Source organism: Anser brachyrhynchus (genome assembly GCF_964034855.1).
Source record: "Anser brachyrhynchus genome assembly, chromosome: 14".
Classification (NCBI taxonomy): Eukaryota; Metazoa; Chordata; class Aves; order Anseriformes; family Anatidae; genus Anser; species Anser brachyrhynchus.
In genome coordinates, this window is record NC_137709.1 from 18,845,448 (window position 1) to 18,861,820 (window position 16,373).

General features: G+C 36.4%; 1 protein-coding gene across 3 annotated transcripts in view; it reads right to left on the reverse strand.

Annotated features, from left to right (window-relative positions):
• GABRG2 (gamma-aminobutyric acid type A receptor subunit gamma2) overlaps positions 1 to 16,373 on the reverse strand; it is a 75,307-nt gene that overhangs the window by 40,380 nt on the left and 18,554 nt on the right. For all 3 annotated transcript variants that reach the window (XM_080555003.1, XM_080555001.1, XM_080555002.1), the window contains exons 2-4: positions 5,507 to 5,655; positions 3,885 to 3,952; positions 2,689 to 2,909 (exon numbers count right to left, since the gene is read on the reverse strand). In XM_080555003.1, coding sequence (XP_080411129.1) covers positions 2,689 to 2,909; positions 3,885 to 3,952; positions 5,507 to 5,655 — 438 coding nt within the window. The remainder of the gene's footprint in view (positions 1 to 2,688; positions 2,910 to 3,884; positions 3,953 to 5,506; positions 5,656 to 16,373) is intronic.

Below are 16,373 nucleotides of genomic sequence, written 5' to 3' on the forward strand. Positions count from 1 at the left end.
TATGGATCCAAAAAAAGAAAAAAAAAATTCTTCCTTCAAGTGTCTTTTCTCTGATAAACAAATTTAACATTGTTTGAATCTGGGATGGGATCAGATTACACTACTGTTTTTTTTTTTTTCTTTTGTTTTCTCTTATGGAATTGAGTAGATATTCCCCAGGACAAAGCACCACCGAGCTTTGAATATCGCCAAGCATAGAGACTTCACAACCTCACAACCTCCTTGGGCAACCTGTTTCATGATGTGTCCACTCTCTCAGTAAGAAAGCTTCTTCTTATGTTTAACCAGAATTTCCTGTATTCCCATTTGTGTTTTCCAGCTGGCTGGCACCCAGTCTGTTCTAATGCATAGGGCTATTCATCACCTGATACAGGACTTTACATTTTCCTATGCTGAAGTCCATGAGACCCTTCTTGGCCCATTTCTCCAGTGTGTTGTAGTCCCTCTGAGTGTCAGTGCAACCCTATGATATACCAATCACTTTTCCCAGTTTTGTATTACCTACAGACTTGCTGAGGGTGCACTCTGTCCTATTGTTCAGGTAATTAATGAAGACATGAAGGTGTTAAACAGTATTGACTCAGTACCAAACTAGGGAGTACACCACTAGTGGCTTCTAGTGAAAAGGAAAAGTGAAGGAAACTTCTTTCATGACAGTGCTCACAACCCTTTCCACCTGGCAGCTCATGAAGTTTTCCATCCACTTTGCTGTCCTGTTTTTTAGCCTGTCCCTGGTTCTTCTCCGCTGAGGGTATGCCTCCCTTGCTCCAGGCTTTCCCACTGATCTTGGGAACCTGGGATTGCTGGAGGTTTGTCTTACCGGTAAAGACTGAGGCAAAGGCAGCATTGTATTCCTTGTCTTTTCAGTGTCCTTTAGGACCAGATCCCCATTCCCATTTGGCAGTGCACCCACATTTTTCCTAGTCTTCCATTTGTTGAGGATGTATGTGAATAAACTCTTCTTTATGCTTTTATGTCCCTCGCTGGATTCAATTCCAGAGGAACTTTGGCTTTTCTAACCCTGTCTCTGAGAGCTTGGACAGTGTTCTGGGACACCTGTTCCTGCTTCTGCCTCTTGTATGTTTTCTTTCCACATTTGAGTTTTGTCAGGAGCTTTGTGTTGATCCATGCAGACCTCCTTGCTTAATTTCCTGCTGGTCAGAATGGACTGCGCTTGAGCTTGGGGGAGCCAATAAGAAAATCAGCCATCTCTCCTGGAGCCCTCTTCTCTTCAGCCAGAATCCCAGATTTGCAATGATACTATCACATTTCATTTCTGGATGAATCCTAATTGGTCCTTGCTGTGACTCACCTAGACAACTAGACATACATAAATATTGGATAACTGTTTCTAAGTTCTATCAGATATATCTCTTTCTAATGAGGGAAACAGTGGTTTGAAGAAAAAGGTACCAAGTCCAAAGAGACATTGGTGTAGCTAAGTCCAATTTAACATTTCAAAAGTGAACCTGGGATATTCTTTATCAGGCTGACTTTGATTTGCACTGGTTTTCAATTCCAATCATTGTCTTATCTATTCTGGTGATGCAATGTGTAATGAATGTAAAATAACTATGAAATAAGACTCCTTTTTGTAATTCAAACATTTGCAACATTAAAAGTTTGTCTTAAGGAAAGATTCAAAACTATTCATTGAAATGTTAATGAATATACTGTCCTGAAACTTTCTTTTTTTGCCACCCAGTAAAACAAAAGCAGAAAAATCCATAACAATTTGAAAATACAGTTTAAAACTCAGAAGGTCTTAAGCCTGATAATTTTGACTCTGTACTTTTATTTTAAATTATAAGGTCTCTTGAACAGATACCTCTTTTATCTACATTTTATATACAACCAAATATTATACCACATTAGAAAAAAAAATGCACCTAGGGTTTCCACATTTAGGAAATATATTATGATAGTTGGGAATGTGTTTTTTAAATTAGTAAATGTTGCATAAGTAACATCTAAATGTAGGCATGCATGTAACAATTATTTACAAGACTTATAAGGATAATCTGTCTCAAAAGCAAAACTATCCAGGCAAGTGAGAAATCTGGAGATGACCATACCAAGTTTAGTTTCATGAAAATTTTAGTGGAACAGGGCATATAGGTAGGTATTGACCTAAGCCATAAATGATCAATCATAAAAAGAGAATCATTATTTTCATAAGATATTTGAGGAATGAAATATTTTCTCAGGTGAAACTTAATCTAACTAAGCAGTAATCAATTCAGAATATGAGGCTTCTGGTGCTTGCAGCACCTCATTTATAACATCTATTTGATTCAAGGATATTTCAAATTTGTTAGTTTAACCTAATAAAAAGGTAAAAGACAGTATGGACCAAACTACTGGTAAACAATGGAACGTACATGAAAATGAAGATGAATTACTATAACCATGCTCATATTCTTGTAGTATATAAATGTAACTATTTGGGAAGGAAGATAGAAAAATCTATAGGTAGAAATGAAACCATTTTAATTTATCAATATCAAATATATTGCATGAAAATAATAAAAAAAAACTTCTTAATATTTTCCTTTTTCAGGGTTGTACACGTAACTAATAGGAAACAACATTGTTTTTTCTTTAGGATTAATGTCAGTGACTTGAATTCACAGGACCTTTTCTTTGGTTTTCCCTTAAGAAACTGAAATTAAAGTCAGATGTAAATACCTCAGTGTGTACAACACTCTGCCGTCATTCCAGATCCTGAGCATCCTATTAGGAGTTGTTATCCAATGAGCATCAGCTTTCTTGGAATTTCGGAAAAATGTATCTGGTATCCAGATCTTCCCAACCATGTTGCTGTTTAATCTGAGCACTTTTATAGTGCTGTTGAACTTCAGACGTCTGTCATACCACGTTTGGGCGAAAAATATATCAATTGTATATTCCTGTTGTGTTAACCAGAAATACTGATGAAAACATAGTACTCGGCATTTCACATTACTCCTGATATGCTTTCCTTAACTTCATAAGAAAACAAACAAAGAAACGTGAAATAGAGAAGATGATACTAGAACTGATAAAAACAATTTCTTTGTGAATTTTTGAGGAGATTCTTTACCAAAGATTGTTGTTAAACAAAACAAAACTATTTCATTATTTTCCTGCTGACAGGTTGACCTAAAATAAAATAGAGTCATATTTGTATGTACCTTTCTGATTCCGTGTCCCCACACCTTAACCCACACCTGATCAGGTTAGAGAACAATTACTTATTCCCTTGGATCTGGGACAGGTAAGATTTGAAGTGATTTGGCTAACCCAATTGCCTGTGACCCTCCCCAGTTAATGTCAGAAGTGCTGAAGTCTCACTTTCCCTGGTAGCCAGTTGGCAGCCAGAAACAGCAAAAGAAATTGTAGAATGAAAAAGAGCAATGTAAAATTTCTTGCTACACTTGAAAACTATTAGAATGAAATAGACATTGTGGTGCTCAGGCTAAATCACTTTCCGTCAGCTATATGAAGATAGAATTAAAGTTTTCTTTATGGAACTTTGCTTTTAGGATCTGAGCTTTTTCCTTTTATCTCTCGGTGGCAGGAGTAGTAATATCACTGGTGAATGCCTTTGCTTGATTTGTAGCAATCTGGAAGGTCAGTCCTACAAGAGCTAAACTGTCAGAAAGCACTGCAGAATACAGCACATGGATGTGCAAAGAGATGTTAAAACTGTTATTATTCACAGATCAGTTTTGCTGTCTCATCTAGACTCATAGCTCATGCAGTCCTTACATCTATAATAACAATGAGATTTTAAATAATATAGGTATAATACAACATTAAAACTAATGGAAACCTTGTAATGCCAAAAATGATGGACATTCAACTTTGAACATTGTAGGAAAATGTGGCAATCATTTACGTACCATATTAATAGCATTCACAGGCCCAATGCTATTTACATACATGTCAGTGTGAATTACTGTTGGTTTAACTGTAAGAGAAACAACAAAAATCACTACCATGAATGAAGGTCAAAACCAACTGCAAGAGAATCAAACAAATGAAAAAGATTGTTTTAGTACCTCTGTTGTATGGCTATGGTTGCCTCACATTTAAATGTGCATATCCAATAGTTATAAATTTACAGCAACTTCGCCAGCTTGAAATTAGTTAAACACACTTTGAGACAAATTCTTATACAATTTGTTCTATCAGAACATATTTACTTATGCTGTGAGAACAAATACTGAAACCAGCGTCATTACTTCAGTGAGTCATATCTGACTATGTATATTTTGTGTCAAATTGCAGCAACACATCTGACAAAACACAATCAACGAAAGGAAACTTATTCCTCTTACAATATGTTGCATCACTCATTTAACATTATAATGCTGAATGCAATGTGACTGCTGTTGCCTGCAGAGATGCCTGTAGATAAGTAACAATTTCATGAACCCGAAGTAATATTAATACTCAAGGCTCTAAAGCAGGAACAAAAACAGTTGCTAGATTAATTTATTTTGAAATTACTGTAGCTTTATTGTTCTCAAATACCCTGACTAAAACATATTTTTTTCCTAGATGTTTTTTATAAATGCTTACTTTTTCTCTGCTCTTTAATGTCTTGGATTGGGAGAGTAAAGCACACTCCTCTGTTCTTTAGACTACTCACATATGCTGAAGGTTAAACACTCATGTTTTCACTCACCGTAAAATGTCCTTGCTTTATAAGCCTCTGTAAATTTGTTAGAAACAGTTTCTTTCATTAACCTTGCTGTTCTATGCATTCCTCTGCCTGCCTGCCTCATCTTTGAATTCTCCTTGTGTTTTCCTATAATCTTACTTCTGTATCCTCTTCCACAGAGGTATCATCTGGCTGTTCTGCACACACATAGGGCCTTCTATCTACTCAGGGACCCTTATCTCTCAGCTCCCTCAGTAATCAGTGGAGAGGAAGATCCTTGCAAAAGTTTCTCCAGTTAAATAAGACTTCCATTATGAGTCTGAACTTGGGTTTATATAGTTTTATCAGTTGTTGGGGAAATCTAGGGAAATCAAGTCAATCTGCTTGACTGCACTTATCCTTTGTGAAGCCTTCTTTCTCACTGTCTCATTCCCCAGTCACTTCTTGCCCTGCTGAGCAGAGACCCAAGGGAACGGCATGGAGCTGGGACAGGGGACGGTCAGGCTGGGTGTTAGGAAAAGGTTCTACACTGAGATGGTTGTCAGTCACTGGGACAGGCTCCCCAGGACAGTGGTCACCGGCCCCGAGTGTGCCAGGGTTAACCTGCACGGTCACAAGTAGCCTGATTCAGCAAATCCTGATGGTTTTGTTAGGTGTCTTAGGTTAGATTTAGCAATCTTAACAATTTATGGCAGGTTCCAAAATCATGGGTACTTTTTGTGCCAGTGATGTTTTATTACATCTTACTTTGTTTTCATAGCAACTTTCAATGGATTCTGCTACCTGTGTAGTATAATATGGTATGAAAAAGCTTTCTCTTCACCACTTAAAGTTGGACTAAAAAGAAAACCAACATACCTCCTATGTCAGGTCTCAACTTGTTGTCATATCCTTCTAGCAAGCCATTTAAAATAAGAGTGACATCACTCTCATGAACTTTGGGAGTCAAAACCCAAGTCTTATTTGAAGTATAATCTTCATAATCATCATCTCCCTTTTGGGTGGAACTGTAAAAACAAATAAAAACAAAGAAATGCAAAGCCTTGAAAAAGATGAATTTACAGGCAACCTCTTTGGACATGGATAATGCACATATAATTCTGGTTTTAATAGTACTGTACAAAGCATTGAAAAGTATCCTGCTTTATAAAAGGAGACTCACAGTAAAGATGTCACATAATAGTTGAGGTTACAGTTCACTTTAGCAAAGTTTCCTTTTAATACAATTGAGATCACACTGTCTATTTGAAGAAACTTCAGTGCTTATCACCTTTGGCATGTCTATATTTTCTCTCACTGACTCAGGTGGGACCTATTATAAAACAAATCTATTTGTCATTGTTATGCAACTCTCCACCAAAATATCACTTAGTATGTACACAGTGTTGTTGCATTACTTTCCTCTGAGAGAATGATTTGATGCAACACATTACTGACAAGGCCAATAATTAGATTCATTCAAACATACTGTCACACAGCTTTTCTCCACTCTGATGAACTTGAGCTTATTGTTCATTTGGGAAGTTCAGCACAAATTTTTGCCGGTGTTTTGGTTTTCACTTTTGCTAAGCAGAACCCACAGAATAAAAATAGTCTACTTTTTTTTTTTCTTCCTTTTTTTTTTTTTTTAATCTTTTTCTGCTACTGAGCAGTATGGCAACAGATCTAGTATAATTCAACCATCTTAGTGTGGTAAAAGGGCAAGTTAGGCATTAGAAATATGTAGACTTGCCTTAATGGATGTTTTCCTTTCTTGAAATCTGTGCCTCCAGTTCCAGAGGAGAACATAGAATCTAATTTAGTATATGGCATCAACAGATATTTTCATTTGAGAATGTCAGTGGTAATCAAAGCTGAATGGTGCTAGCCATTCCATGTAAGGCTTTTATTTTATTTATTTATTTATATATTTATTTGCATAGTATGCTAGTGCCCTCCTTTCCTGACCTGCTTCTATGAAAAAGTTTAAACACTGCTGAATATTGAAATTCTTAGTGATATTACAAATGTTTTAAGCAAGACGGTGGGTTTGGATATGAGTAAGTTAAAAGCAGAATTTTTCATTAATATTCCTGTGTCAGCCTGAATCTTTACAGTCTCTCCTGTACAGCACAGAAGTGGGGAAGAGTGCAGAGAAGCAGATTTTATGGCATCTGGAGCTCATGCTTGACACATGTGATTGAAAACAGACACAGCAGACCATGCTTATGAGTGTGATAGAAAACGAATAAGCAGTCCCAGATGCTAAGAGAACCATTCTGCTAATACAGACCTTCGCTCAGTCGAGGTCCTGCACGTTCCTACCTACAGCACTATCCTGATGCATGCTGCTTAGACCTACCCAGCATGGGTGGCCCGAATGCTTTCCTGTGTTGAGCATCTGGGAGCTGCAAGCCAACTGCACAAATACAGCTTAATAAGGAAAGAGGTTTTTGTTTCTGTCTTCCCCATGAACATAGCCTAACAGGAAAGAGCCACAGCATCTCTTCATATAAGGCTCTTTTTCCTAGGAGGGTCTGAAGGCACAGAGAACTTGGAAGCAGCATGACACTGTGCATAAGACACTGGCAAGTGGGAATGCACAATATGCATGAGAGAGCAAGTCTTGCATTACATTGAGTTGAGCTTGCTAGTGAAGCTAGGTCGATTTATACCCTCACTTCTTGTACCAAGTACCACTGACTGCAGCCTCCAGGCATCACCTAACCCATCCTGCATCAGCATTAACATCTTGGAGCTTCAGCTTTCCAGATCAAACAATAGGCAACCTAGCCTTCTCCTTTTGGCTGTACAGATTCAACCTGTAATGTATTACTGGCAATCAAAGGCTGAGTTTTAACTGGCAATGTGCTACATAGTATTCTGCTGGTACTAACAAATGGACCAGGAAAATTAAATCGGTGAGGGAAATGTGTTTATTCAGCTGTCTGGGGTGCAGAGATCTAACTGCAATTCAAAGGAACATAACTGAGGCAGGGTTCTCCCTCCTGAAGGAAAGGAAATCCTTCTAAATAGAGCCATTGCAAACAGAAGGCATTAGACTATATGTTTTTAGTCTGCAGAGTAAATAAATAAATAAATAAAACCTTTATGTATAAAACACCGTACTCCTGTTGTAAACCCAGTTAAACATCTCTTCTCCAAGAAGTGGAAAAGAAAAAAGCAAATCAAATACATCCTTTCACAGAGTCAATGAGTCCCTGAGTATGAAGGTGCTGCAAAAACATCAGAAGTTAAGCAGCTAGTTAGTAGAGTCTGGTGTACTGGACAGTGTGAAATCAGAAGATGGAAAACCTTGTGCTTGTCTGGGACACTTCTCAAATCTAGAATAACCTTATTGAATAGCAGCCTGAAGGCACTAAAACTTGCATTTCCCTTTGGTAATGATTTGTAGGAAATAAATAGCTATTTGTTTGCTCATCTGGCATCCCAAGCCATTTTGGCACTCCAAATCTCAGAACACAGCAAATGTTTTATGAGATTAGTGTGAAAGAGAGGGAGGGGAACAAGGCCAATGCAACTAGGGGTAAAGGCCACTGAATTCCATCTTTTATCTGAATTCCAAGTGGATCATAAGTCAACATGGATATCCAATTGCCTAAATGTCTGTGTCTGTAAAACTGCATACCAGCCAGAGCAACCAGAGGTGCATCTATATCCAGATGAGCAGGGCTTTAGCTGTGCAAGTGCCATTAATACTAATGAAAGTTATAATGACAAAGCCCTTTTCATCTCCTTAAGACTTTCAGATCAGTCCTTCTGATTATATGACCTAACTATTGCAAGTGCTTTTAATGTCCAGAAAAAAAAAAATTGATAATGCCCAGATTACACTTAAATACGTACTGAAATCTATTTTTATTTTTGACTGCTAGACATATTCAGGTCTATCAATAGAGGTAAGCAAACCACATCTATTTACCTATTTGCAGATTACAGTACATTTTTTGAAAGTTAGTGTTTCAGACACTGATGCAAAATCTCACTCTCAGATATTTCCACTTCTCACATTAGTGTTGTAACAAGACGTGCAAACCGATCTGCGGATGCGCAGTTTTCCTATTTGTAAAACATGATTCAAGGGGGTCAGAGTATGAACTTGAGACTTCAAATAGTAAATAAATTAAAGGTTAGAAGGTACTTTTAAAGTTAGAAGGTGCTTTTGAAGGTCTTCTGGTCCAGTCCCTTCTCAGTTTGCAATATGGTCCTGCAAGAGCTTGCTTTCATTGTAATTACTTATATAAAACCATGATAATGCCTTAAATTCAGGGGGGGTTCTTTGAATGTGTCAAATTACTTGAAACACATCATCACAAAGCAGATAGCATAAAAATGTTAATAAGTATTTATTAGTGCATTAGTTTTTATTTTTAGTATTTATTAGTATTTATTAGTGCATTAGTATTTATTGGTGCGTTAGTTTGGACCATGGGAAACTTTGTGGATGGATGACAGCACAAGACTGAGTCACTTGTTTCATGCATTTTGTGATAAAATGCATAAGATCTATAAACTGGTAAATCACTACAATTGCATACAAATGTCATTCTGCCAGTGAGGTTTTTACAGGTTCTCATGTTTTATCATGTTTTATCTCATGTTTTTTAGCTTCCTCACTATATTAGTCCTAATTCTACATTAAATTAATTGTTCCTTGACTTCTAACATTTAAATAGCTCTTTGGAGTCCTCGCTGGCGAGGTGTAACTTTAGCTCAAACTGCGATTACACCAGCTGAATGTTCAGGACCAGATTCTCCATATCTTTGCTAATGCACATCATCCATACATTTTTTTTTGCAATACCATCTGGGCAACATTTGGTCATCATTCACGCAGAAATTGTCATCTCTGGGCAGAGGTACCTACTGCAGCTAGGAATGGGTTCTCCTACCAAGGAGTGAAAAATTATAGAGATGCTCTATTTGATTGGCATAACCTCTTTTACAGAATCCTCAGCATTAAAGACATTATTTCTACGCTGGAAATATGTTAAAACAGTAGTAGATTAGTTCAGCCAGTCTGAGAAGATCTCTCTGCTGTAAAATTACTGATGCCTCAGGAAAAAAAAAGTTTTTTTTTTCCCGTCTTCTTTTCTGAATCAGAAGACAGAGCAAAGCCCACCAGTCAAAGTTTCATTAATGTGTTGATATACTGTTCTCTTAGCAGTCCAAAACTGTGCATGTCCATGTAACAGTTTTGAAATCTATTCCTCCTCTCAGTAGGATCAATATGATTTCTTTTCTTTTTTTGCTTTCGTTTCCCTGACAGTAAGATTGAGACCAATGCAAAAATAATCACCTTTTTAGTAAAATTCAGCAAATACATATATTAATGGTACTTAGCTGTCTTAAATTATTATCCTTCGGAGTCATTTGGCCTAAATTCTTCAGTTCAAAATTCAAACTAAAGAAGGGATTATCTTCTTCAAAACTACCATGTTTGCTAACTTAAAGTCAGAATTATAACTTTTGATGATCTCTGCTGTTCCACAACATTTCTGTATCAAAGACATTCTTATATAACTTTCAGAAGAACCATATGTAGCATTGGAAAAACATCACCATTTGTCAGTAAAGATGCACTGCTGATCATTTAAAATTACTGACTGCAGCAATAATTTTTCTGTCTAAACTGAGGGAAAGATTGGGCACATCTTGTTTCATTAGTGAGCAATCACTCACAAAGGATATGCCTCCAAAATAAGGTAAATATTAATCTATATGAATATGATTTTCACAGCTGGTTACTTCATAACTTGGATAATGACATAAGCAGTAGAAGGGAAACGATGCTTTTCTCTGAAGCAGAAACCTATCGTGATTGGTCAGTCTTTCAATATTCAGATGTGAGCTCATGTATTCTGTTGGTCTAAATCTCTAAGATTCCAGTGACTTCAACCAAGTATGCTGATTTATACCTGCTGTGGTTCTGTCCTTTAATTTTTCTAAATTTAGAAAATGAATTTTAACCACTTCCAAGTGTTCTATTATGAAACTTCACACAAGAGTCAATTATCCCTGCTGGAATCTGCTGGCTACTGCACTGCTGTTTGCAAGCAGAATCACAGTGGTCACAGTGCCTAAAGAAAAAGACTTTTAGCAGTACTGAATAGCCAACAAGTAATTAGTTTAACTCCAACTAAAATTTATCTGTCAAAAAAAAATGTGAACAATTTTATCTTCTATACTAAGTAGGCTATAGAAGCTACAGAGCCTACAGGAAAGATTTAATAAACTACTCATGCACACAGTAAATCTCCACTTATAGCACAAATGTTTTCTACCTCTGAGTGAAGGGCTGAAACAAAGCTTGCTGTTTTACTTAACAGAATTGTTTAACTTAATGAATAGTCAAACTAAATTCATTCTCTGCTGTACAGAAAAAATTACCGTAATCTGTATGTTATACATTATTCATGATGATAATACAGTCACTGGGAGGGAAGGACATATTCCACATTCCCACTGCAGATACAGAGATGCTCTATGCATACAAGTATGCTCTATGCATACAAGACGTATGTAGTGAATAGCACATTTGCAGGAGATTACGGTGTCTGTGGAAATCTAACTGTATCTGTACTCTCTCCTGTTGACTACTGATCATATTTTAAGTAAAAATATCTCATTTAAAACAGATTTTTTTTTTTCACAAAGCACTATGCTCAATTTTCTCTCCCTGCTCACGTCTGTTCTGTCTGTTTGTAGTGTTTAAACCCCAAAGTTGTGCCCAGGACTAGGCCTCCCACAGAATCACAGAATCATGTAGGTTGGAAAAGACCTTTAAGATCATCAAGTCCGACCATCAACCTAACACCTCCAAGTCCACACTAAACCATGTCCCTAAGCACCACATATTTACGTCTCTTAAATATCTGCAGGGATGACAACTCCACCACGTCCCTGGGCAACCTGTTCCACTACACTTGGCCACCCTTTCTGTGAAGAAATTCTCCTGATACCCAAACGTGCCCTGGAGCAACTTGAGGCTGTTTTCTTGCATCCTAACACTTGTTACCTGAGAAAAGAGATTGACATTGACCTCGCTACAGTGGTACTTATTTTTGTTTTGCTATTAAATGTTCACTACAATACCCAACCATTTTTTTCTCAGAATTGTAGATCACGTAAATATGAAGATTATTCTCTTCCCAATTAACATACTTGTCAGTTCCCGCACCAGAGACAGAAACTGAAGATAATATTTTGCTTAGAGTAGAAGATAGAAAATCCAGTTAGCCATCTGAAGTTCCATAACAGGAAATGAAAACTGCATTGGAAGATTTGGGCTTAGAAATCAGAGAAAAGTGTTTATTTGTCCTTCTCCCTCCTCTTAGACCTCTGGCACCAGTGAGACCATGATTCTGGTATCTGGATGGAGCCTTATTCCAGAAGAACTAGACCGAACCATGAAATGCTGAGCCACATTGTTTCCAGAAAAGCTTGTTTCAGACTCAGCCTTTAGAGTTTATTAACTGTATTTTGGCCAATTTAGTTAGTCATGGGGTGAAGGAGGCTAAACAAGTTCACAACAGGGAGAAAGAAAATGGTTCTTACCCCTACTTAATGGTTTGGGTAGTTAGATTTTAGGGAGGTCACCCGTGGAACACAGTTTATTTCCTTTGCTACTGGTACAGTTATCATTCCATGAAGTATTCTAATCATATAAAATATTCAAAAACTGCTCACAAAATGATCAGACTAAAGTCTTGGAAGGCTAGTGTAACAGCAAATGTTAGTAGCAGCACTAAACGGCACAGATCTGTGTAGTCCCATTCACAACCAGGAGTACTGCTTGAATTTTTTTATCCTTCCTAAGTCACAGAGGTACTGAGGCATACAAGGAAAAGTGATTAAAATAATACTACAGTTCTCACAAATAAGTTGCTATAACCAAAATAAAATTAAGTAGGGACTGAGTACAGAAGTCTCGGAGGGAGTATTTAGGACCCCAAAATCTCTAGAATAGCAGAGATGAGTGCTCCCAGCACATGACTTTTCAGTCTTTACAGTATGTGAAGACCCTAGATTGCCAGCAAACAAACAAGCATTTCTGAAAATTATGCCTACTTCAAGATTTAAAGGCTGGCTGGATTCTTTTGAATATTTACTTTGTTTTCTATTGAATAAGATGGTACCTGAAAACAGAGCACCTAAGTATCATGACATATATTTTACTCACCTTCTTCTAATCATTCAGCAACTCATATCATCCTTGCTGGCACTTGTCAGCCATTTTGAGTAAAGCAATCCAATTCTTAAACCCTTTCACTGACGTCTTAAATATTACATGGCAATGAAGCTTTTTTATTAGTCACTGTAAAACTATCAATTATAGCAGACCAGTTATTCTGTATCTGCCCCAAGATGTGCACTCATATTAGCTACTGCACCTGATCACATCATAAATTTTAGCCTTTGGTAGTTATATTTAAAGCATCTATTTTCCATATTTGCAGATTCTGTAGAATTTGGCTATAGCAAGTGTGTACAGAGAAAGGTTGAAAATGAAAATTAAACTTGGTTTAAATTTTATTTGCTGCTTATAAGTTTTTGAAAATTATTTTTTATTTTTTTTTAAGAAAACTTTGGGGTCCATTTATTGAGAGTGTTATGCGTAAAACTTTTGGCTTATAGTATTTACCGTGTTTTCTAGTTTGCTCTACTGAAAAATTGTATTGTAATTTTTGCATTATGCAACTGATCGATTCAAGTTGTGAGTAAGCATGAGAATGATTGTCATGTTTTAAATATTTCTAGTATAAACAAAATGGGATCGTGACCAATTATCACTAAGATTACCAGAAGCAGAGACCAGCGTTAGCAGCCCTGAGAAAGAAAAAAATGGAATGCAGGCTGAAACATAGCATCTAATCTGGGATCAGTTTATCCAGCAGAAAGTTGAGGCACATTGGCTAAATAAATAGATAAAGTATTTCTATTGTCAGATATACTGGACTAGGGTGATGTAGCGGACCAAAAGTGAGTTATACCATCATATAAGACTTTTGGGCAGGGAGAGGAAATACATACCATCCCCAGGAAGGATAAAAAAATGTAGAGGCATGAAACAAACTTTTACAGCCAGTAAGAAAAAAGAGTGATAATTATAAAACCAAGCTCACATAATTCATTTTGAATGGCCTGAGCTGGAAGAGCAGCATTTATATTTGTACGAACTCAGATGATTCAGATAAAGTTCTGTAATTTAAGATAATAATTTCTTTTTTTTTTTTGAGCTGGAATTTTTTTATAAATATGTTTTATTTTGTTTATGTGAGGTTATATAATCTACTCATCTCTCTTTTTACTGTAGTTATGGCTACACATTTAAGTGGCAAGTGAAGGACAAAATTAGGTAGAAATGAACAGAAACTGAGAAATAATTCCAGCATTTTTCTGCATCGTAATCTTAGCTTGAATTTAGCTTTGACTTTATTTGAAATTATCTAGGCATATCTAATTGTAAAAAGCATAACTTTGGAATTATTTGAATCTCAGAAGGTTTATTTTTTGATTTACCTCCCTCTTCCCCCTCCCCCCCCCTTTTTTTTTCATTTCTTTTAAAACTGTTTTATGCATCTCTGCATGTGAAATCTGAGGCACATGGGGTATGATTGTTGCCTGTTGCTATTACTCAGCTCCTGTAGATTTGAGCTATAGCTGGGAGAGCTCAAGAAATGAAGTTAACAACCATTACTGAAATGTGATCTGAATAGGTATTGTTTAGTGTGAGTTCTCACCAATTGTTCTGGCTGTGTTTTTTTTGTATCTAATTGTCATCTGTTACTATTATACGTAATTTCTCTTCTCAAATAAGCTACATTTTTTTTCAGAAAAGGTTACTTTAAAATCTCACTGTAAATTAATAGGAGGAGCATGGAGCTTAATGCTATTCTCAGTAAAATTAGGAAAACATGAATGCCCTGCAGCCACCTATTTAAACAATATTATCTCAAAAAAAAATGTTATTGCTCAATTAGGTTTGAAAAATGGAAGAATAAAGATTATTGTTCTGTAATACCTTGTAAGGTACTCACATTCATAGTTTGTCAGCATACTTGCACAATTTTTCTGTATTTTGCCAGCATGGTAATTTCACTTCTGGAATCAATCATTCATGATGCAGTCATCTTTACATCATGATCTGTCACTGTTTAGAAACAAACATGTAAAATGCTGGTAATTTCAGCAATTTTTCTCACTGAAAAACCCTCCTAAAATTTTTATTTTAGATTATTTATTTATTTATTCATTTTTATTTTATATGTGAGCTTCAAAATTCAGGTGAAACTGAATATAAATCCTCATTAGACTGAAATGCATCAGGGAATGTTTTCATTCTAATCTTCTATGTCTAAATACACAGCAAAACACTGTAGTGTGGTGTTCACCGTATTGGGTTGGGAGTCAGGAACATTGGATGCTTATCCCACTTAAAGGACTAGTGTCCTTCTTGCTCTACTGAGTCAACTCATTTAACAAATACTCAGCTAATAATATTCCACTGTATAGGGCACTTTCTGATTTGTGTCTGACAGCACTGTGATAAACATTATTAGAAAGGCAAAGCTGTAAGCAATTATAACAACAGAAAAAATAAAATCTTGCCGTGCTCCACCCAGTTTTAGAATGGATTGCTTAGCTAAGATGAGGAAACAAGTACCTCAAGCACAGCCTCCTCACCTTTGAAAAAAAGCTTTTGTTGAAGACACTTGTTTTTGCAATTAATGAATGGGAAAGTCTGTTTGCATGTGAAAACTAAACTTTTTATTTCATTCTTTCTTTCTTTGTGCGTGGTCTTAACAAGGTAACAAAAAAAAAAAGAGTTTGACGTGGAGATTATCACCACATCAGTGCTACGTAATACCAAACTCCGAATAGCATATAATCCAGACAGAAATGACAGTGCAATTTGGACATAAAGAAACAGATCTTGAAAAGCTCTACACAGGTCACAGAATAATAATAATAAAAAGATTACAGAGTTCTCATCTTCTTACAAGGCTGAACTAGGGAGTTTCTATTATGGCTTAAGTGCAGGAAAGTGAGAAGGAACTTATTTTACACAAGGAAAACATTTATTGGTGTTAAACTTATGTAAGCATGCATGACTGAAGCATCTCTCTAGCCAAGGGTATTACAGGTAATACTTGTTACTAGGAGCCCTCTTGTCCAAATCAATGTCCCTCATTATAAGCTTTTACACTAGACCAGGTTTCTGACTAGGTTACTTTTTAAGTCTGGGGGCATCCTGATCTTGTGTGAAAACAATGGTGTTGGAGGATCTGGATTTTAGAATGTCGATGACCTAAATAAACAGTTCATTTAGACACAGATACATGGAAATGAAATGAGTTTTCTAACAATCCATGGTGTCAATATTTTTCTTTTATTCCTTTTAACATGCAATTCATCATTCAAGCTTAAGATATCAGTCAGAATTAAGGAATTCCATCCTGGTTCCTAGAATAGGCATCTGCATTCTGACAAGTTCTGTCCTCAGATTTGCTTATGCCAAATTGAATACTTTCTACGGCTTTCTCAGCAGAGTTCCTGCTGAAGTAAACTCTTCAGGTTTTCTGCAATTTCCACTTCTGAAAAATGATTCATTTAGCTAATTGACTCATCTTATTCAGATATGTTAACACAGTATTGTTGAATTCAAATTTGTTTCTGTCACCTGGAGAAACCTTTGGACTACATCTTCTACCTGAATGGACTT